Source organism: Mixophyes fleayi, chromosome 5, assembly GCF_038048845.1.
Source record: "Mixophyes fleayi isolate aMixFle1 chromosome 5, aMixFle1.hap1, whole genome shotgun sequence".
NCBI lineage: Eukaryota > Metazoa > Chordata > Amphibia > Anura > Limnodynastidae > Mixophyes > Mixophyes fleayi.
In genome coordinates, this window is record NC_134406.1 from 126,429,867 (window position 1) to 126,452,366 (window position 22,500).

Here is a 22,500-nt window from a genome sequence, read left to right on the forward strand (position 1 = left end):
CCCCTTCTCATGCTGCCCCTCTGCCCCCTCTTACGCTGCCCCGTCTGCCCTCTCACTCTGCCCTCTCTCATGCTGCCCCTCTGGCCTCTCTCACGCTCCCACTCTCACTTCTCTCACGCTGCCTCCTCACACTCTGCCACTCTGCCCCCTCTCACTCTGCCCCCTCTCAGCTGCCCCCTCTCACTCTGCCCCTCTGCCCTCTCTCAGCTGCCCCCCCTCACGCTGTCCCCGCTGCCCCCCTATCACTTTGCCACTCTCTCTGCCCCTCTCACTCTGCCTTTGCCTCTCTGCCACCGTCTCTCTCTCTGACAGTCTCTCGCCCTTTCTCTATGCTCCTCTCACTCTGCCGTCACTCTGCCCCCCTCCGTCGCAGCCAGCTAAAGGAAAAAGAAAAAAAAAAGAAAAAAAAAAACTTACCAATCCGCGCGGCGCAAAACACAGACAATGCAAGTGTTCATTCAGTGCCAGAAATGGTTTCTCTTTATATTGGAATTTAAAGTTTGGTCTTGAGAAGGGATTCTGGGCACCTGTACTACATTTTTAAGCATTATTCTGCAGTGCGGCACATCACATATGATACAAAAAAACTTCATAGTGCATGAAAGGGTTAAAGCAGCGCCTGCGACCAGCCAGAGGGAAAAGAAAAAAAATAAACGAAAAAAAACCCCCAAAACTTACCAATCTGCGCGGCGCCTGGACCCAGCATCCTCCTCTCTCCTGCAGCTTGTCACTGATTGTCGGGTGCGCTGCAGGAGAGAGGAGGATGCTGGGTCCCGGCGCCGCGCAGATTGGTAAGTTTTGGGTTTTTTTTCTTTTTCCTCTGGCTGGTCGCGGAACCCCAGTGACAGCGCCGCGGCACCCCTGGGAGCCGCGGCGCACACTTTGGGAACCGCTGGGTTAGAGATTAGAAGGCACGGGAGGGAGGCCACACAATGTCTAGCGTTCAGACCGTGTCCTAGCATGATAAAGAGTTCATTTGTATATTACATGGCATAAATAGCATCAGGAATAGTATATAATGGGAAATATGATGAATGGAGTGTTGTCGGCCGTTGATGTCTACCACAAGCCAAAAAGGAAAACCCCAACTTATATCCGCAGTCACAAAGAACAAACGTAATTTCCCGAAGGTCCCGTCTTTTGGCTACTGTGACTGGAGACAAATATTGAAAAATTGGTACCCTTGATCCTTCAAAGTGGATAAAATTGGTGTTCCTTGATGCCAAACGGATTTGATCCTTAATCCTATATGACAGGAAGTTCAGGATAATGTCTCTAGGAGGGTCCGAGTCTTTGGGTTTAGGCCAAAGATTTATGTGAGCCCGTTCAATGATCTGAGAATCTGACAAGGCAGGGACCAAATGGATGAAGAGGCGTAGTAAGTATGGTTCAATATCTGCGGCTTTCACTGATTCTGATACATTACGAATGCAAAGATTGTTTCTTCGTTCTCAGTTTTCGAGGTCTTCATTCTTTTCTTTTAAAAAGTCTAGTTTTCTGCTGAGGTACTCAAGGTCTCTGTTAGCCTCAGTTTGGAAGGATTGAGACTGTGAAGCTTGGCTCTCGATAACAGTTGCTCGTTGGTCAAGGTCTTCTTTATCTTTCTTCAACTCCCCTACTGTTTTTTGAAATTTGTTTGTGAGAGAGGTTTTGAGGTCCAGAAGGTGATTACGAATGTCTGGTATATATCTCGTTTGGTTGCTGGGACTTCTTCCATATCTGAATCTCCCCACGGGTGAAGGGGAGGGAGCTGATACTTATCCTGATGACAGAGTTGAGTAATTTCAGCAGAAACTACTTTCTTCTGGCGGGTAAAGGTTTTATACAGCTGTATAAATGTAGTCTCTAATAATGAGAACTGAAGATAGGCATGCGGTTAATGCGTTGCTCTAGTTAGGCAGGATTCGCCTAGTGTCACATTAGGCTGACTTGAGTCTTTTCCCCATGAGAGTCCGACTCTCATGGGGAAAGGACTCAAATTATGACCGGAGGAGCAGCCAAAATAGAAACCAACTATTGGGACTGCACTGGGGAACCCTGTAGTACGGGTTACAGAAGTTGCGCAAACTTTTAATAACCGTTGTATTATTTTTTTGTTTTTTTCGTGTTTTTTGTTGTTGTTTACACTGTTGACAGATGTTATTTTTCAAGTCGACACTTGACAGAATACAGCAATTGTAAAAGGATGGGAGCTTTACAATATGCTCATTTTTGTCTGTCTCTACTTAGGAGAATAAATAGGTAGCACCTCTTCAAGTGAGACGCCTACATCAAACAAAACAAAAAAGAGCTAACTACTAAAAATTGTGAGAGTATTTTCTAATGGCCGGCATGCTGCAGCTTGTCTCCTCTGTTTACAGACCGTACAGTGCAGTTGTGTCACTACAGGGGGACTCAGTTAAGAAAGTAGCGTAGTTCTTATAGACCAACACACTAGGTAGGAACGTTGATTATATTGGGTCAGCAGCTGCCACTGTTGGACAATAATACACAGTATACAGTGATGGGTCACTGGGGTCGGTCCGCGGTCAGCAGTCACTGGAGGTTCCCCAAGTTTGATTGGTGCGGCTGGGCGTGCGCCTCTGTAGCGACGTGTGCCCTCTCACCAAAAGTGCAGCGGCAATGGCAACAAATTTGTTTTCGGTTCTCTGCCGCAACTGTTACAGCTAAGCCTCGGGTCCAGGAAGTTTGCAACAGACGGAGTATCCCCCAGGTGTCCAAGAGCCGCCAAGGTGAGTCTGATGACACGTCATAAACCAAGTCCGTGTAGCGGTCATGTCGGGACTGACTGGTCGGGTAGTACAAACCAGGTGGTGTGAGTCTGTCGCCAAAGGTCTAGGGCAATATCTGCAGTGTACCTGGAGGGCGACCAGGGACAAGCAGGGTAGTCTTGGGGTAGGGGAGACTGTGCTCGCAGGTATTTGCAGTGAAAGGCCATATTGAGGCTATATCGTGGCCGGCCTCTCTCAGGATTTCAGATTTTGGCTCCCCGTATTGTAGACGATGTCGCTTGGCAGCGGGTGACAATTTGCTGTTCTGAGTATTACAATTTGCTCCGATGGAAGAGGATTTTGGAGCTGTCATGACGGACCTGATGTAACATCCATATATCCAGTATGGCTGTCGAGCCACGCCCCCGTCTGCCAACTTTTTTTTTAAACTCCACATCTAATTGTTCCATTTGCCCTCTGAACAGCCTGTGTTTATAGGGGCATAGACTCAAAAAATGTCAGTGGTAATACAGAGGCAATGCTGGCTCATGTGTGGTCCAATGTATCAAATATTTGTTGCAAATTAGCTGGTGGTTGCGCTCTAATCCAAATACCTTCTTTCAGCATTCCAAAGACTGTCAATGATTGGCTTTACATTAAGGCTGTGCATTAAGCTCAATTAGCGTTTTTTCTGCTGACTACGGATATTCACAGAATGGAACACCTCTTCAATAAAGAGAAGAACCTTACCAGCAATGATGTTTAGATATCCTGTAGAAAACACTGCTCCATCCTTATGAATTGACCCAACTTGTCCCACAAAAACAAATGTCACACCATTAAAACCACTATGCATTTTTTACAGCAGTTTGGATCCACTCATCATGAACATCTATTTATATAGTACCACCAATTCCGTAGCGCTGTGCAGAAAACTCACTCACATAAGTTCATGCCCCATTGGAGCTTACAGTCTAAAGCTATGGTCAATCTGATATTAGCCAATTAACCTACTATTAAACTTTTTGAGAGTGGGAAGAATCCCATACAAACACAGGAAGAATATACAAACTCCACACAGATCACAGTGGCTTAGTGGTTAGCTCTTCTGCCTCACAGCACTAAGGTCATGATTTAGATTCCCGACCATGGCCTTATCTGTGTGAAATTTGTATGTTCTTCCAATGTTTGCTTGGGTTTCCTTTGGGTGCTCCGGATTCCTCCCACACTCCAAAAAACATACTAGAAAGTTAATCGACTGCTATCAAATTGTCCTTAGTCTCTCTCAGTGTGTGTGTGTGTGTGTGTGTGCGTGTGTGTGTGTGTGTGTGTGTGTGTGTGTGTGTGTGTGTGTGTATCTAGGTTAGGATATTTAGACTGTAAGCCCCCAATGGGGGAGGGACAGATATGAGGGAGTTATCTGTACAGCGCTGCGAAAGTAGTGGTGCTATATAAATAAATAGATGATGATGATGAGGAGGAGGCGGCCATGGTTGGGAATTGAACGCATGACCCCAGTGCTGTGAGGCAGAAGTGCTAACCATTAAGCCACCGTGCTGCCCACTCATGCAGTTTTCTTACATTTCCTGACTCTCCCATTATTATTGAAAATTTGTAAGGTACCACAGTACTCTACAGTGCCATATAGTAGGGAAATCACAACAAACAAAAACAGGGACATACAAGGTAGTCAAAATAAACGTAGACATGAAAACAAAGGGTATGGAGGGGGTCTGCTGCTTTACCGGATTCGCTCATACTGAAACGCCTGGAGACTCATGTTATGTTCACATCCTCCGCCTTGCCTGCAAACAAGACCTATTGAATATTCCCCACCAGCTTTTAAAAAGATTAACTGCATATAGGACACTAGTTGAGTGGTTACCTAGATACAAACAGCAGTTGAATCTAATAAAGTGCCCACTTAGTGTATATTTGCTGGACAACTGCAAAAGGTAGAAAGACACATCGCCAATAAGCAATTCAGAGACTTTATTTGTAACTTGTTCTCTTACAAAATTACAAACAAAAACAAACTGCCAAAACTGTATTCATTTATGCCCACCCAAAAAGATGCAGTGTAGTGTAGGTTACTTTTTTCTAGAATGCTTAAAAATGAGACCACAGGGGCGTAGTCTGGACTCCATCTCGGGGGGACACGCTGAGCGGAGCTCTCTCCCTGTATCTGGGAACTTGTGCCTCTTAAGACATTCACTGAGTGGTACCTGGTGCCCGGGTGCATGCCGAGAGTTTCTGGTGCTGCTGGAGGTGGGTGTCGCCGCAGCGGGGGCCACCGCTGGGGTCCTGGAGGTGGTTTTGCGGAGTCCAGACGTGAAGGGGACGCCTGCTACAAATACAACAGTTGAAGCTCTGAGGGGGTCATCCGCAGGACATATAGTACAACGCCCCCCCCCTCTCAGAGGCTTGAGAGGTCTACCCCTCATGTTTCCCCGGAGCGGTCTAATATTTATGTTTACTGTACCTAAATGTTATTCTCAAATGTTACTATTATTCGCATTTTCCTTCACCATATCCCTCCTTTTCTACCCTTTTTCCATCCTATTCCACTTCCACATTCTTGGGCTACATGGATAGGTATCCCACAGAGCAGCTGTTCTGTCAGTATGTATTCTTTGTTTCACATCGATGACAAGGTAATGTTAAGGGTCTTAATATCCCAGAGAAGAGATCTAGGCTGCTAAGATATCTTATAGCAACAAAGAGAGACGTGGCCTTCTTACAAGAGACACATTTTAAGCTGGGTGCAGAACCTCGTCTCCGCAGTCGACATTATCCACATATTTTCACTTGTAATAACCCTGATAGTAAGACATTAGGTGTAGCTTTTCTTCTTTCCAAACGATTGCAGGGTAAAGATAATATGTTTCACGCCTATTATTCTAATCTTTATAATCTTAATAGTAAGGTATCGCCGGCACAGCGCTCTATTAAGCAGGAACACATAGCTAATTACCTAGAGAGGGTTCAGTTTCCCACGCTTGACATATATACCATACAAATTCACAAGCTGCAAACGGGTAGGGGTCTATCCCTGACCTGCAAACTTTTTGACCAGCCCTTTACCTTGGTGATTTTATATGCGCCTAATCACAATCAACCTGTTTTCCTAGAAGCCATTTTGGATAAAGTGGACCCGCTGAGGGAAGGTATTCTAGGAGGTGACTTCAATTGGGTGCTTCATTCTTCCATCGATGCCTCAACAGGGATGACTAGATATTCTGGCAAAATTTACCGCGAGGTGAGACGCACCATACATGGGCACCAGCTGGTCGACACACGAAGGTTTAAACACCCCACGGAGAGAGATTACACTTTTTTCTCCCACCCACACAACATATATTCCCGACTGGACTACCTTTTTTCTATCACACAATCACCTAGATCTGGTAAGGGAAGCAACAATAGGCCAGGTCACCTGGTTGGACCACGCCCCGGTATATCTGTCTCTTTCATTACCCCAACCTGGCCACAGGCCATTCACATGGAGGTTGAACGAGCGCCTGATCATAGGAGAATTATAGTAAATCCCAAATCGAGACAGCACTAGATGACTATATACTACTTAACGACACTCCTGACATATCAAAAATTTCACTATGGGAGGCCCATAAATGTGTTATTCGGGGTAAGATGATTCAGCTAGGCACATTCATGAAAAAACAAAAGATAGCCTACCGAGACCTACTCCTGGAAAAAATTAAATCCCTTGAAATGAGATACAAAGTTTCTAGAGAGTCAGATACCCTGGCTGAGTTAGCGGAAGTGAGAAAGACTCTCAATCAGTTGATGTTGGGTAAGATACAGTTGGACTATCGTAAATTCCGAAATAAGTTCCATCAGTGGGGTGACAAACTGGGAAAACTTTTGGGGTCGAGCCCTGCGAGCTCAAAGGGCCCAGCTGTATATACCACACATTAAATCAGAAACCGGGAAGCTATGCGTTACCTCCTTTGACATAGCTAAGACGTTTTACACCTTATTATTCTAATCTTTCTAATCTTAATAGTAAGGTATCGCCGGCAGAGCGCTCTATTAAGCAGGAACGCATAGCTAATTACCTAGAGATGGTTCAGTTTCCCACGCTAGACATAGATACCATACAAATGTTGGAGGTGCCTTTTACATCTGAGAAATTAGAGGAAACAATCAAAACGACACCCTCAGGTAAAAATTCCTGGTCCAGACGGTTTCACAATATCTTACTACAAAACCTTTAAAGCCAAATTGATACCGCTCATGCTCCAGGCCTTCAATGCGATCTCCGCCCAATCCCACTTTTCACATCACTCTCTGTCAGCTCACATTACAGTATTGCCTAAAGAGGGAAAAGATCCAGCGCTTTGTCCAAGTTATAGACCTTTATCTCTGCTTAATGTGGACATTAAATTATACGCTAAGCTTATAGCAAACAGAATGAAGTCCCTTCTGCCTAAAATTATTCACTCAGATCAGGTAGCATTTGTCTCAGGGCGCGAGGCGAGTGACAATACCACTAAAATAATTGATTTGATCCAGTATGTCACTTCTACCAGTACTTCAACCGTTTTACTATCCACAGATGCGGAAAAAGCATTCGATAGAGTCGACTGGGATTTTATGCAGGGGACACTTAGCCATTTGGGTTTGGGGCAGGTGGGGCTGGCAAGAATTCAAACATTATACACACACCCAATGGCCAGAGTTAGGGTTAATGGAGATCTATCAGAACCCGTTAATATAGCCAATGGAACAAGGCAAGGCTGCCCCCTCTCTCCTTTGATTTTCATCTTATATATGGAGGCACTCGCGCGGTCTATTAGAGCAAACCCAGATATTATGGAGTCCGGATGGGAGAGAGAGAATTTAAATTGGCACTCTTCGCGGATGATCTTCTTGCTATCCTCACAAACCCAATTGTCTCCATTCCAAACCTTGTATCAGAATTCCGTGTTTTTGGAGAGGTATCTAATTTTAAAATTAACTTCTCAAAGTCAGTGGCCCTCAATATTTCCTCTCCATCTAACGTAATTGAAGGCCTGAAGTTGGTTTTTCTCTTTGCCTGGCACCCCACACATCTTAAGTACTTGGGGGTGATCATAAAGACAACTCAAAGATTTATACGGATAAGTTCCTACCCATTACTGCAACTATACGTTCTAATTTAAGGGACTGGCTTCAGAAGGACTTTTCCCTGATAGGTAGAGTTAATGTTGTAAAAAATAAACCTACTCCCGAGAGTTCTATACCTCCTTCACACACTCCCAATCCATGTACCCACTTCATGGTTCAATGAGCTACATAAGGCCATTAGACATTTTGTTTGGAGGGGCAGGAGACCTCGTTTCAAGCATGACAAACTATATAAGCGCAAATGTGACGGCGGTCTGCAGTTGCCACATTTCTCAACATATTATGATGTTTTTATGCTAAACAGGGTTCTTGACTGGACAAGAGGAGGAGGTGACAGGCAGTGGGTTTGGATTGAAGATTATGTATTAGATACAGCTATTGATCTTGTTCCATGGCAGTCTTCTCTTCCCACGGTTAAACACCCGACTATCTCCCCAACCCTGGCTAGATGGTCAAAGCTGCGCACTACTCCAAATATTTCCACAAAACACTCACCCTTGACGGCACTTTTTGACAACCCAGTCCTCCCCCCTGGCCTCTCAAGACAGTCTTTCCAACATTGGATCCAAGCGGGGATAACTCGCGTCGGCCAGCTGGTGGACAAGTCTGGAGTCATACATTTTGCTGATTTACAGGCAAAATGGGGCCTACCCAATGTGGAAATTTGGAGGCATATCCAACTGAGACACTTTGCATGTTCTAGGGGAGTCCGTGAGGAGGCAGGTAGGACTTGCACGCAGTTTGAGACCCTTTGTACTATGGCACAACGCCCTAGGCACACTTTATCATCTATACATAAGATTTTGATTGTACATTCATTCAAAGCGCTACCTAAATTCACCAGGGACTGGGAGCGGGAGTTAAATATAGACATACCTGAATCAGAATGGGGGAACATATTTCAGCGCACTCACGCTAGTTCAGTTAGTGTAAGAGTGGTTGAAACACACTATAAAATATTGACTTGGTGGTACCAGTGTCCCAGTCTCCTGGCAAAAATGGCTCCTGGGGTTACTGATCTCTGCTGGAGGTGTCAGGGAGCTTCGGGCACCCCATTACGTATTTGGTGGGATTGCCCGGCAATTAGACCCTTCTGGGATGCGGTCATTCTCATCTCCAAAACAAATGTGGGAAAAAAATTACCAAACTGCCCGAGATTTTGGCTACTCAACGACACTAATATACCAGTCCCCCAATACAAAAAGTCCTATGTAAAATATCTCAATGGTGCTGTTAAGGCTGTGATACCGGTCCACTGGAGATCACCGTTAGCTCCCACTATAAAAGAATGGTTTGCACGAATAGACTTTTATATGGCAATGGATGAAGTAATTTATTCGGCAGAGGATAAAAATAGAGCATTCTACATACTGTGGTCAGAATGGATCGAGTTTAAAAATACAGTGTTGTTTGCTCAGTGGAATGTATGAAGCCCAACCCCCCCCCATATTTCCCAGGCCTTCCCCTTCAATTGTTGTTGTGCAATGGAAAGTTTAAAGTACTATATTTTTGTGTTAATACTGTTGCATACATATGTATACGCTGTTTCATTTCAATAAAAACAGATTATAAGAAAATAAAAAAATGAGACCACAATAAAAATTAAACAAGTTTTAATATAGTAAAACGGCAAAAAACATAAATGTTATGCTATATGTAAATAGACAACAAGTATAATTTTACAATTTATTAGAGCTCTTACCTCTCCCAAAGAGAAATAATGGCGAGGTATCTGGGAATCAGGATACACATTTTCCAAGTACCAAGAAAAAGGTTTACATTGCAATTTATGCCTCAAAGTTACCCTTATAGATATGTCTCCATAGTCCACTTTAGTCACCCCTGTAAAGATAATAAATATTAGCAATGATTTCATATCAGGAGTAATTAGAATTCGACAACCTTGTTAAAGCCATTTACCAGTGCTTTACCTTGGGGCATAGAAATTACATCAATCTTCCTACATGCACACTGAACACGAATCTGCCTGGGTCTCCAACATCACAAGAGAAGCTTTGATTGGCTCCTCTTATGATTTTTTATTTTTAAAAAAAAACCCCAAAAACTTTACATTAGGTTTCAGTGAGACCCTGGTTGAAAAACCCGGGTCTCACCATTCAGACTGGAGGCTAACTGGGAATTAGCAGAGGACCTGTTCACACTCAGCCTCGAACTGGGTTGTCTGAGCTTGTCCTGGCAATAACCCAGGTTTTTGAGGCATTGCAAACGGGGTATCAGTCTGAGTAAATCATTCTGGGTGCCTTCTAATTTCTATATTACATATCTTTACTGATTTACTACACTTTCGGACACCCAAAAATGCATAAAACACGCATCTAAAATGAACAGCACTGGGGTCATGAGTTTGATTCCTGACCATGGCCTTATCTATGTGCAGTCTGTACGTTCTCCCCGTGTTTGCATGGGTTTACTCCTATACTCCAGAAAATATACTGGTAGGTCAATTGGCAGCTGACAAAATGAACATGCGTGCGTGTGTGTGACAATTTAGATTTAAATTGGTGGCGCTATATATATATATATCCCTATATCTATCTATAGCTATCTATCTCTATATCTACCTCTACATAATTAAAAGCAGCACTTGTGTAGGATTCTTCTGTAGGACTCTAATCAACTGCATAAAGTCCTGCTGAATGCATAACAAATGCATAAAAAGTACAGATGAAAAGTACAGATGAATGATGTTTTCATGTTTTGATATCTACACATGAACCCTTAAAAAGGAGGTACTCATTCACATAATACATCTGAAAAAAAAACCAGTAGCTGCTCATGCTGCATACAATCATTATTCACTTCTGGTGTAAAAAAAAAAAGAGCGTAAAACAAACAAACAAAAAAACACTCTTTATTTAGAGCAGAAGTGCCCCTCCCCCAGCATACTGCTCCTGATTTTATTAGAATTGGGGCAGCCGACTTCCGCATCACGTTACCTCCTATGCGCAGTGCAGGGAGGTCACACAGCATACATGGAGTAGGAGGCAGTGCACTCCCTCCTTCCTCTGTGTGGCCCCTTTGATGGCTGAAGCTACTTCACATTGCCCCTCATGGATTTAGAGGATATGCATGCACTTGCTTGTACCAGTTTGCGTGCCTTGTTTAGTTTAACATTTTTAAGGAGTTTATGTGTTTGATAGCTCTGAGTCTTTTACAAATCTTCTTCTAAAAGGCAACTTACTTACATATTCAAAGATGAGCACTAACTAAATCACTTACACAAATGAGATTTTAGTAATTATTACAGATGTTGCAAACATTACATTGTCTTAATACATAATGATTTTTGTTACTCTTATGTGTGCTGTTGCTTTAAGGAAACACATTGCATTAAAAGCAGTCCCAAAGCAGTGGAAATTTATTAATTATATTTTTCTGCTACAAAATGGCACCTTAACAGAATTGTACTATGCAACTGAACTGCAGCACTATCAGCACAGGGCAAGTAGCATCTGGGAGGGCAAAATCATTACTTGCTCCCCTCCCCATAGAGGCACCAACACTGAGCTGACCAGTTTAAGACTGTACACAGCTGTAGCAGGGGGGCCAAACTCTAGACTGTCCAAGGATTTGGAAGGTGGCATGCTGCCCATTTTGGTTTTGTGTTTTACATTTCCTAGTACATAAACTATGTCACATTAAAATTATAGGACAAAAGCAGATCTAAATCAGCTCTAACAATCTTCTCAGTCATTGTGGATCTTGTCTAATTTGCCTGCTTAGTGTGCCTAAAATTTCGCTGAGGTGCATAGTTTAGTGTAGAGTAAAAGTTTGCACAGTGCAACTCATTTTATGGAGTTGTGCAGTAGTTTGATTTCATTTTGAAGAAGGTTGCACAGGCATTTGAGAGTAGAGAAGTACAGAAGAAGCCTGCTGGTGTGCCTTGTTTTGTGGAGAAATGTAGATTTAGTCAAAATTTATTTTTAACGATTAAAGTTATCGTAATGAGATAAAGAGGTTAAGAGAGCGAATTTGCAATGGCGTTTCATGTCATGTGGAGGAGCACCAGTTGCAGTCAGCAAAAGGACTTCATGTTTAAACCAGCTTAGAGCTAGCTGAGAACTGGTCTAGTCCTATACATTTAATGAGTCCAAATAAATTTGCACATACTGTGCAATAAAACCAAAAAATAAAAGTAAAAAATAAAAAATGGGTAAAAGTAAACTCCCAACCTGCCCAAGGGAACCTTGGTTGACTTGCTACAACTGAGGTCTACCTGCTTTAGTGATAACCAGACCAAAGTTGGACCATTATTATATAAAAAAACAAAACGAAAAAACAAACAGTTTCAAAATCAAGCTTAATGGAATAAAATACTCTGCTCTATTCATCACTCTATTAAAAATAAAATTATTACTTGATCAGATTCATTCCAAATAAATAACTAAAAGCATGGAAAAATAAAGATATTAACCAACCGACTCACTATTGCGACCACCACAAAATGTACAAACAAATAATTCAGGGGTATGGGGAGAGTGCAGCCCTGGGATTGTTCACAAAAAGTAACAAAACAAAGTGAGAGAAGTGAAGTTAACCACTTCCCAGAGATAGTTATAAGTACCAGGTTGTGTTTTCAAACATTAAGATAGCATCTTGCGTATCAGCATGTAAGTCCCCATTTAAGTGTAGAACTTTCTCCAGCCATTTGTCAATATCTTGGAGGGTAGCTCTTCTGTCAAAATATAATGTATTGAGAAGATCTGCATTCACTTCTGAGAGAAAAGGAGGGGAGGGGACGATTCAGTGGCAAAAAAAAATATTAGCTTAGCAATTGTAAGAACAACTGTGAGAAATGGTTTAACATCCCGGGACACTCTCGAAGGAATGATTGGAATCCAGTTGTTGTAATGACAAAGGATAATGGCAGGCAGGTTTATCAGTAAGGAAGCACCTAAAACGGAGTTGTGAAAGGCTAGGAGGTATATTAAAATGCTGGTTTGAAAAAGTGAAGTTGTTGCCTATAGTAACCAATCAGATTCTAGCTTTCATTTATTTAGGGCATTCTACAAAATGACAGTTAGAATCTGATTGGATGCTATAGGCAACGTCTACACTTTTTCAAACCCGAAGTTTAGTAAATATACCCCCAAGACTTTGTTCTAAAATGTCTGAATCGTCCTGCATTGCCAGATATTATAAAAGAAAGGAATGTGTATGTTTACACTTGGGGCACATCTCCAATTCATCAGCTACATAATGTTTCACCTGGGACTGGGAAATACAGGCCTGGTTCAGGAACTTTAGATGGACTACCTGCAGTCTATTGAAATGTAACCATTCCATTATATTATCATTATTTGACCAAGTTTGCTGGGGGATGGGGAGGGAGGGAGAAGAAGAATTTTTAGCCCAGGCTGTACTTGAGATGGTCCATAGTTATAATATAGTTAGAAATATATGGGTGAAATAAGTCTGTGTATAGGAATCTAATGCGTAATTTTTGGCTCTTCGAGAAGTGTAACTGATCATCAAGGGTGCTAGGTGAAAGGAGAGTTAGTTTACCGTCTGTATGTGACATGATATAGTGGTTGGAGGTATATAAAGAAGTGTGTGTGATGTAGATTACATTTTTCTTTAAGCAGTTGAAAAGAAAAAAAAAATGTGCCTCCAGGATCAAAAACATCCCTTATCAAAGCGATGCCCTTGGCTCTCCAAGAGGAGAAAAAGCTATTGTCCAGACTGGAGGAAACGAGGGGTTACTTCATATGGTGGTATAGAGCATAGTGGTACTGGGGTGCTTTAAATGTTTTACAATGATCGGCCAGGTCCTATATGTGTCTGCAAAAAGAATGTTGGTCATAACTACTTCAGATATTTAGGATCTCGGGAGGTGAATGAGTGCTGCTAAAGAGTATGGGTGAACTAGTTTGGATTCTAAGGGCAGGTTTTAACAATATATTCCTGTTTCAGCAACCATCCCACAGTATAATGAAAGACACCAGAGTACGTGAAGGCCAGAAAATCAGGGAAACATTGGAATCTCTGGCGCTAATAAAAACCGTGTGTACCTATTTCTAATATAAAACTTCAGAATCGAATGCAGCAAACTCAAAAGGAGGCAGTGTTAAGCCTCTAAAAATATATAGCAAACAGAGTGAGAGTTGCGCAGAGTCACCAAATCATAATTTATTAAATGGTATAAATATATGAACAATACAAACCCAAATGTTGAAGGGTATAGTGTACACATGTAAATACTATACCCTTCAACATTTGGGTTTATATTGTTCATATATCTATACCATTTAATAAATTATGATTTGGTGACTCTGCGCAACTCTCACTCCCTGTCAGAAAATCAGGGAAGCAAATAGCCCCCAAGTTTTGCATTCTGAATCCATGGTTGTTTACTGTACCACAGGAAAGTGGTAAAGAGTTTAATGTTTACCACTGATCTAATGTGAGAGAGAGAGAAAGCATCTGCAGCCATTATGTCAACTTGGGAAAAATCACTAACTTAATTAAGGAATTTCAGCCTAGCAGCGACAACAGGAGGTTTTTCCAATTATCCAAAGTGGACCCCAGTTTTTCAATAACCAGGGAGTAGTTGAATTTGCATAAATCACCCAAAGAGGAGGGAATATAAATGCCTAGATATTTTAGTTGTTGAGACACCAGTCATAACTTTGATAAAGCCTGAACCAATACGGGGGTCAGTGTTTTCCCTGAAAGGGATAGTAATTCTGATTTATGAAAATTAATTCTGTATCTCTCAAAGGTATAATAGGGCCAATATCGTCTCAACAATAGTGGTAATAGGTTTTTTTGGGGTGAGAGACCAACATGTAATCGGCAAACAAAGCTAATTTACACTTCTGTGAGTGGACCAATATATCCGAGTAATCAGTATTCACCCTGAGGGCAATGGCCAGTGGTTCTAGAGCTACTGCAAATATAAGAGGGGGACAGGGGGCAGCCTTGTCGCATTCCTCATTAGATACTGAATGAAAATGAAATGCGACAATTTGCGAATATCCTGGTTTGAGGGTTGGTATCTAAATTTTGAACAGTCAAAATGAATGCCTATTGGAATCCAAACCTCCGTAAGGATTCAAATAAGCAATCCCAGATTACTAAATCAAATGCTTTCTCTGCATCTAATAACAAGAGGAGATTGGGTTCTGGATCTCCAGAGGATTTCAAATGGGAAATAACTGCTAGTAATTTAGGTATATTTAGAGCCAGAATTTCGACCACAAATGAAATCCCATTCACTCTTAAGCGGTCAGTGTGGGAAAGTGATTTGTGTCTGTCAGTGAAATGAAGTCACAGACTATGATGGATCATTATTTAAATATTTAATAAAGTTATGAGCAAGGGTTTTAGCAATTTACTCAATTAAAATGTATTTTAAAATTGTTTCTGCTATTTACCTTCCCCCTTTTTGTATAACAGAGAGTATATAGCGATCCCTGACCATTATACTGGGACCACAGGGCTAGTATTCCTATCTTATAAATGACCCCAGCCCCCACAGCCTACATGATTTAGGATTAACCCAAGCAACATATTATAGCAGAGGGACATCTCACTGGTGGTCTCTCTATTATGCCATGCTTTCTAGCACTGTGGCTGGTTGTGGATTTCAGGAGGAGTATTTATTTTATTACATAGTATCTGTGGCCTGCGTGGAATTCTCTACTATTCAGTCATATGTGTTTTTATGCTCAGACTACAAAACACTGTTCCAAATATTTATAATAAATTATCTTAATTAGTATTGCCAAGATTTGTCATTCAAGATAAATTGTGATTCTCACCACAACTTCCTATTTACTCAACAAGAAACCATGTGATTAGGAACTGTATGGCAAGTAAAATTGACAGGTGCTTAACTACTATTAAACATGGAGAAATAGTACAGCAAGGGCTATGCAATAGCAGCATAATCACATCCAGTGTTTTAAACAATTTGACAAAAATATGTTTGTTTTTTTTAATTGAGACTCTGCACATCTTAAATGATTATACGCTCAGAGAACACTTCTTATTAAAGTAAAAATCAAGCAACCCATCTCCCCAACTTGAAAAAAAGACACAAAATAATTGTTCAAACTTAACACAATTTAATAAAAAGTTTACTTTTAATATAGTTTTTTTTATTCTTCTTTATTTGATCTTTATTTTAGATGTCCTAATTTTAGAAATATCAATTTATGATACCTACCATGGAACTATAGCATTCCAAAATGTAGAACAGATTATTTAATGAAAAGCCTAGCAACATTCTTTATTTGTATAAATAGCCCATATGTTACCCTAAACTGCATACATTAAGAAATGGTACAAATGTATAAAGTGATTTAGACATGGCAGTAATATGCCTGTAATTAAGCTCTTTATAAATGCTAGCTATATTGAGATGGAACTTACCAGGTGAAATTATATAAAAGAAGTTCTTGAATTCATCCATCCACACTTCTGCTAGCCTCCTGTTATTCTTGTTTATAATTTGACCAGTACCTCCTGGAAAAGTATATGGAGTTGCTTTTCTAAAAACGTGACCAACATGTGAACAAGTGACGATTTCAAGTGTACCTCCACATTGCCATATCTAAAAATGATAATATGAAAAACTAAAATGAACTTTTACAGAGCGTGCACATTTTATTGATATTAACTTACATTCATACATGTAGATAGAGTACAAATTGCACTATATTGAACCTTCCATGCATGCAGTTTCAGAAATAAGGGATAAACCAATACCTTTAAATATATGCATGCTATAGGTTTTGTTTGTCATTATTGACTAGACTTACCCGAAATGATATTTCTAAATTTTCCCCTCCCCAAATATCCATTCCAGCATCATATGTTCCTATCTCTTGAAAATAATCTCTGTCAATTGAGAAGAGTCCCCCTGCCATAGTAGGAGTCCTAAAAAAAGAAATGGAATTTGATTCATTTTTGTCATTTAAAAAAAATAAAAAATGATTAAACACTTTTTTTCTGCTTGGCAAAATGATTACCTGAACATTTATATATAAATGAAGGGATGATTTGCTTTACATGGGACACACACATATGGAGCTTTCATTAATTGTTGCCCACAAACAGAAACTTAATGATATCTTCTAGTAAGGTGCCAATAATCTTAAGTCAGGTGTCAAACACCCTGTAAAATATATGAACTATCATTAAGTGGCTGTGAAAAATAAGTTACTGCCAGTGATGTGAAACCCTCTTCCAGTGCATTGTCTGTAAACCAATAATTTAACTACAATTATAATGCAACACCAAAGCAGACTACCTGAGACACTGTCCTCAATGAAAGGTAAAGCCTATATAAAGCAAGTCACCTCACAGGAAGAGTTCGATCTCCCCTTCTGCGATCCATTTCACGCTGGGGAACGGGGTACCATCTGAAGTTCAATTTCCAGTTGAACCCACCGTAAGTCATGTCAGAACCAGCCATGTATTCGAAGGTATCGTCGCTAATGACATCAATAATAGGGCACACCACTGTCCTCCTTTGTAAAAAATAAAACAAAAGTGCATTAAAGTAGGGTTCAGCCTTAGGGCTAATGTTACAGTTAAATTATTCTGATTAACAGTGGAAATACTTAAAAATCAAATGCAAGACTGCCGTTTAAAAACAAAAAACAATGCATTTATTGTAAACGAACACATCATTTAATTACTCACAATGCAATTGATATGTATTATAAATTTAGATATTAACTTATTTTTCGTCATTTAAGCATGAACAAACTAGAATTAAATCAGTAGTTGAGTACATTGACTAAATATTTGTCTTTTATCTCCCAAGACTTGGGCAAACACAACAGACATAAGCAAAGTAATTTATAAAGGGCAAAACTGCTGCTATTTAGCGCAAATACAGCTTTGGACCCATTGTTTGCAAATGTGCCTAAATTACTACCAAGGTGCAAAGGTTTGTGAAGCAAATCACATTCAGAACCTTACGAAAGAGGAGAAGCAGAAGTTTGCTCATGGTGAGGGGAGAAAAAAAGGTTTTCCTGTTTAAATACGGAAGAGGGCACAACCTTTGTGCTCTCATTATGCAAAGCAGTGAAGAAATAAGAGTTTATGTTGTCGATCAAGATTATTTGAATGAGATAAAATGGTTGGTTGGGTTCATTTTTCAAAGGCATTTCTTGCAATTCCCACTCTGCAAAAGGACTTTAATTTTGCGCCAGCTGGTGGAGACCATGTCTTGTACTGAAGTGACTACGCAACAAAGAGACAATAACAATAGTGAATTTTAAATCAATCTATATTTTAAAAATTTCGTATACACGAGACTACAGAATATGGTATTCCTATATTTGGTTACATAGCGTGTAAATGTTTGCATGGCAAAAAAGTAATAAATAGGTAGATGGTTAAAAAAAAGAAAGGCAGGCAATGTACTCTGACAGATAGAGGGGAAAATGGACATATTTTGTCATGTTTAAACTTGGCAGACAATTACACAATTTGGAAGATATTGTACAGCTGGCACTAGCTGATATACATGTACACAAAACTATTGCAAAGTAAATATAGTTTCAAAGAAACTGAATAGCTTTCTAAACAAACAAGAAAGCACCCATGTCATTTAAAACTTAAAACCTAGCAAGGTGTTGACAAGCTACGGGACTATAAAGAACAGGAGTTCAACATATAGTTGACAAAAAAAAGAAATATATAACTGCTAAAGTTCTGTGTATCATAATTGTGACAGGATGGACCGCCTATGCCACCCTATCTGCTGTTGATGGGAACCGGTTTGGCTTACTTTGCCAACGTTCCCTTTCGTTTATCCCAAACGCGCCCTCTTGCCGTAGTAGGATAGGCTTACAAGTGCTGCCACCACTGTACTCCTTATCGGCATCCAGACCTGGGTTTCTTCAGGGTGACTGAAGCTGGTAGCATACCCCGTTACTGGTGTACCTGGACTGGTACCCCTGACCTCGTCCTAGAGATCAGGGTTGCTGTAGATGGATCCCCCCTGGCCTACCACACTGCCCAGAGCGGTGGTACTAGGTCCAAACCGCAAAACAGCCGCAAACGGATTAGAGTTGGGTCTAATCTGTAGGTCACAGGATAGAAAAGTTTCCAAGCAGGTCTTTGAAGCAAGTGATGTTTATTTGCTCTTACACAGGTTAAAAGGTACCAGTGATCAAGTCAGATGAAAGAAGAACAGCTTTTAATAAAAAACAGAGCCTTTTTTAAAAACATTTGAGACTTGACTTAGCAGAAGGTAACCCGTCCTCCTGTCCCTTTAACCAATTTGGGCTGATTAATGCAACCTGCACGTGAATTAGCCCAGAGAGGTTTTGCCCTGTCGCTGGTTGAAGCTATTTGAGCTCCAACTAGGAACTTAGCTTCCTGGGACCCCCAGGAGGTGCAGTGCCTTACCCTGCTGCTGGAGGGTGAAAGGGATCCAGGGCTGCCTCTGCAGCCCCAGCACAGGATAAGTACTCTTATTATTTTACACATATACATTCACTTTATACATTGCACATTAAACTACATTATTACATTTAAACTATACATAGTTATACTCCCGGGGCCTAGCCCCTTCAGCACTGAGCACCAGTTCTTTACAGACGCTACAGCACCTACACATAGATTTTAAATCCAAACCCCATTTTTACACTCCCCGTCACCTGACGCCAGGGTTAAACCTCTTACATGCTGCAGAGCTGGGTGCTACCCCGCCAGCACTGCAGCGCCATATATCAAGCATTTTATTTACATAAAAGCTCATTTTTCCTTGCATCCCACAGAGGTGTGCAGAAAAATGTGCACATGAATGTTGGGACTGCCATGAAGTACGTCAAGAAAACGAAATTATCAATGAGTATAACTTGTTTTATTCCTCCTTAGTAACTATGGCAGCCCTAACAAATGGGATATCCCAAACATTAACCAAGGGTAGGACAAAAAAAAAAAAAAATTCAAGCACACACTGATCAAGCCATGCATATAAAATATTTTATTGATAAACTGCATAAAGAATTTTGCATCCAAACTGAGCATCACCTGAAGCTACAAGAATCAGAAGGTAATATCTGGAGAAGGTATGACATGATTTCCACAATCATCCAAGGACATCATCATCAGCCACTGGTCTACTACAACTCCTCTCCAAACTTGTGGTTATTCACTCGGCACGACACACATGGATATGAGGTATAAGAGCTCTTGACCTCCACGTTGTTTCATTGATCAATGACAACTACACTGTATCAACAAAACAGTAGTAATTGACTATTGTGGACATATTATGGTGGAATATTTTGTCACCTTGAGTTTGCCTATACTATATTGTCCATTGTTTTTAATTTATCCATTTATATTTTATTTTAAGCATATCTTAGGCTGATTTTATGCATAGCTTCAATGGTTAATAGAACAGCATTAAACTTTTTTTTTCTAAATTCCAGTGTATTATCCTCTCTATACCCATTCTCATCCTCCTAGCAATCCCTGTAGACAATTTAGCGCATATTATATGCTTTATATGACTTGATGACCAGCCTGCTGCTTTGCATCTCATTTGCTAAACCCTGAGCCTCAAGTAGGTTGTCACTGCCCTTGTGGAACGTTCTCTCAGTATTCTGCCACCTCATGCCAATTCCTCTAATATGCCTATGAAGTGACTTCCACCTCGCAAGAGTGTCTTTGGATGAAGCTTGCCCATGACCTTCAGGAACTACAAAAAGATAATTTGTATTTCTGAATGCCTTAGATCTTGATAGATGCACAGAAAATGCTCTGACCAGTAGAGTGTAAGTAATCTTTTCTCACCTTTTGATAAAGTGACGGAAGTACAATTCCTTGATTAATGTGAAACATGGAATGAAACTTATGCAAGAAGGCAAGATTTCATTATTATCATTTATTTATATAGCGCCACTAATTATGCAGCGCTGTACAGAGAACTCATTCACATCAGTCCATGCCCCATTGGAGCTTACAGTCTAAATTCCCTAATATAGACACAAACTCACACGCAGACAGAGAGGCAGACAGACAGACAAAGAGAGAGGCAGACAGACAGACAAAGAGAGAGGCAGACAGACAGAGAGGGAGGGAGACAGACAGACAGAGAGGGAGGGAGACAGACAGACAGAGAGGGAGGGAGACAGACAGACAGAGAGGGAGGGAGACAGACAGACAGAGAGGGAGGGAGACAGACAGAGAGGGAGGGAGACAGACAGAGAGGGAGGGAGACAGACAGACAGGGAGGGAGGCAGACAGACAGACAGAGAGGGAGGGAGGCAGACAGACAGACAGAGAGGGAGGGAGGCAGACAGACAGACAGACAGACAGAGAGGGAGGGAGGCAGACAGACATAGAGGGAGGCAGGCAGACAGACAGACAGAGAGGGAGGGAGGCAGACAGACAGACAGACAGACAGACAGAGAGGGAGGGAGTCAGACAGACAGACAGACAGACAGAGAGGGAGGCAGACAGACAGACATAGAGGGAGGCAGGCAGACAGACAGAGAGGGAGGCAGGCAGACAGACAGAGAGGGAGGCAGGCAGACAGACAGAGAGGGAGGCAGGCAGACAGACAGAGAGGGAGGCAGGCAGACAGACAGAGAGGGAGGCAGGCAGACAGACAGAGAGGGAGGCAGGCAGACAGACAGAGAGGGAGGCAGGCAGACAGACAGAGAGGGAGGCAGACAGACAGGCAGACAGAGAGGGAGGCAGACAGACAGGCAGACAGAGAGGGAGGCAGACAGACAGGCAGACAGAGAGGGAGGCAGACAGAGAGGGAGGCAGACAGACAGGCAGACAGAGAGGGAGGCAGACAGACAGGCAGACAGACAGGCAGACAGAGAGGCAGACAGACAGGCAGACAGAGAGGGAGGCAGACAGACAGGCAGACAGAGAGGGAGGCAGACAGACAGGCAGACAGAGAGGGAGGCAGACAGACAGAGAGGAAGGCAGACAGACAGAGAGGAAGGCAGACAGACAGGCAGACAGACAGAGAGGGAGGCAGACAGACAGAGAGGAAGGCAGACAGACAGAGAGGAAGGCAGACAGACAGGCAGACAGACAGAGAGGGAGGCAGACAGACAGGCAGACAGAGAGAGAGGGAGGCAGACAGACAGGCAGACAGAGAGAGAGGGAGGCAGACAGACAGGCAGACAGAGAGAGAGGGAGGCAGACAGAGAGAGAGGGAGGGAGGCAGACAGAGAGAGAGGGAGGGAGGCAGACAGATAGAGAGGGAGGGAGGCAGACAGAGAGGCAGGCAGGCAGACAGAGAGAGAGGCAGGCAGACAGAGAGAGAGGCAGGCAGACAGAGAGAGAGGCAGGCAGACAGAGAGAGAGGCAGGCAGACAGAGAGAGAGGCAGGCAGACAGAGAGGCAGGCAGGCAGACAGAGAGGCAGGCAGGCAGACAGAGAGGCAGGCAGGCAGAGAGGCAGGCAGGCAGAGAGGCAGGCAGGCAGACAGGCAGGCAGGCAGACAGAGAGAGAGGCAGGCAGGCAGACAGAGAGAGAGGCAGGCAGGCAGACAGAGAGAGAGGCAGGCAGGCAGACAGAGAGAGAGGCAGGCAGGCAGACAGAGAGAGAGGCAGGCAGACAGACAGAGAGAGAGGCAGGCAGACAGACAGAGAGCGAGGCAGACAGACATACAGACAGAGAGGGAGAGAGACATACAGACAGAGAG

At 42.2% G+C, this 22,500-nt stretch overlaps 1 protein-coding gene across 3 annotated transcripts in view; it reads right to left on the reverse strand.

Moving 5' to 3' along the window:
• Positions 1–22,500, reverse strand: part of GALNT1 (polypeptide N-acetylgalactosaminyltransferase 1) — a 404,402-nt gene that overhangs the window by 149,829 nt on the left and 232,073 nt on the right. For all 3 annotated transcript variants that reach the window (XM_075212818.1, XM_075212816.1, XM_075212817.1), the window contains exons 6-9: positions 17,168–17,338; positions 16,628–16,745; positions 16,239–16,419; positions 9,544–9,683 (exon numbers count right to left, since the gene is read on the reverse strand). In XM_075212818.1, coding sequence (XP_075068919.1) covers positions 9,544–9,683; positions 16,239–16,419; positions 16,628–16,745; positions 17,168–17,338 — 610 coding nt within the window. The remainder of the gene's footprint in view (positions 1–9,543; positions 9,684–16,238; positions 16,420–16,627; positions 16,746–17,167; positions 17,339–22,500) is intronic.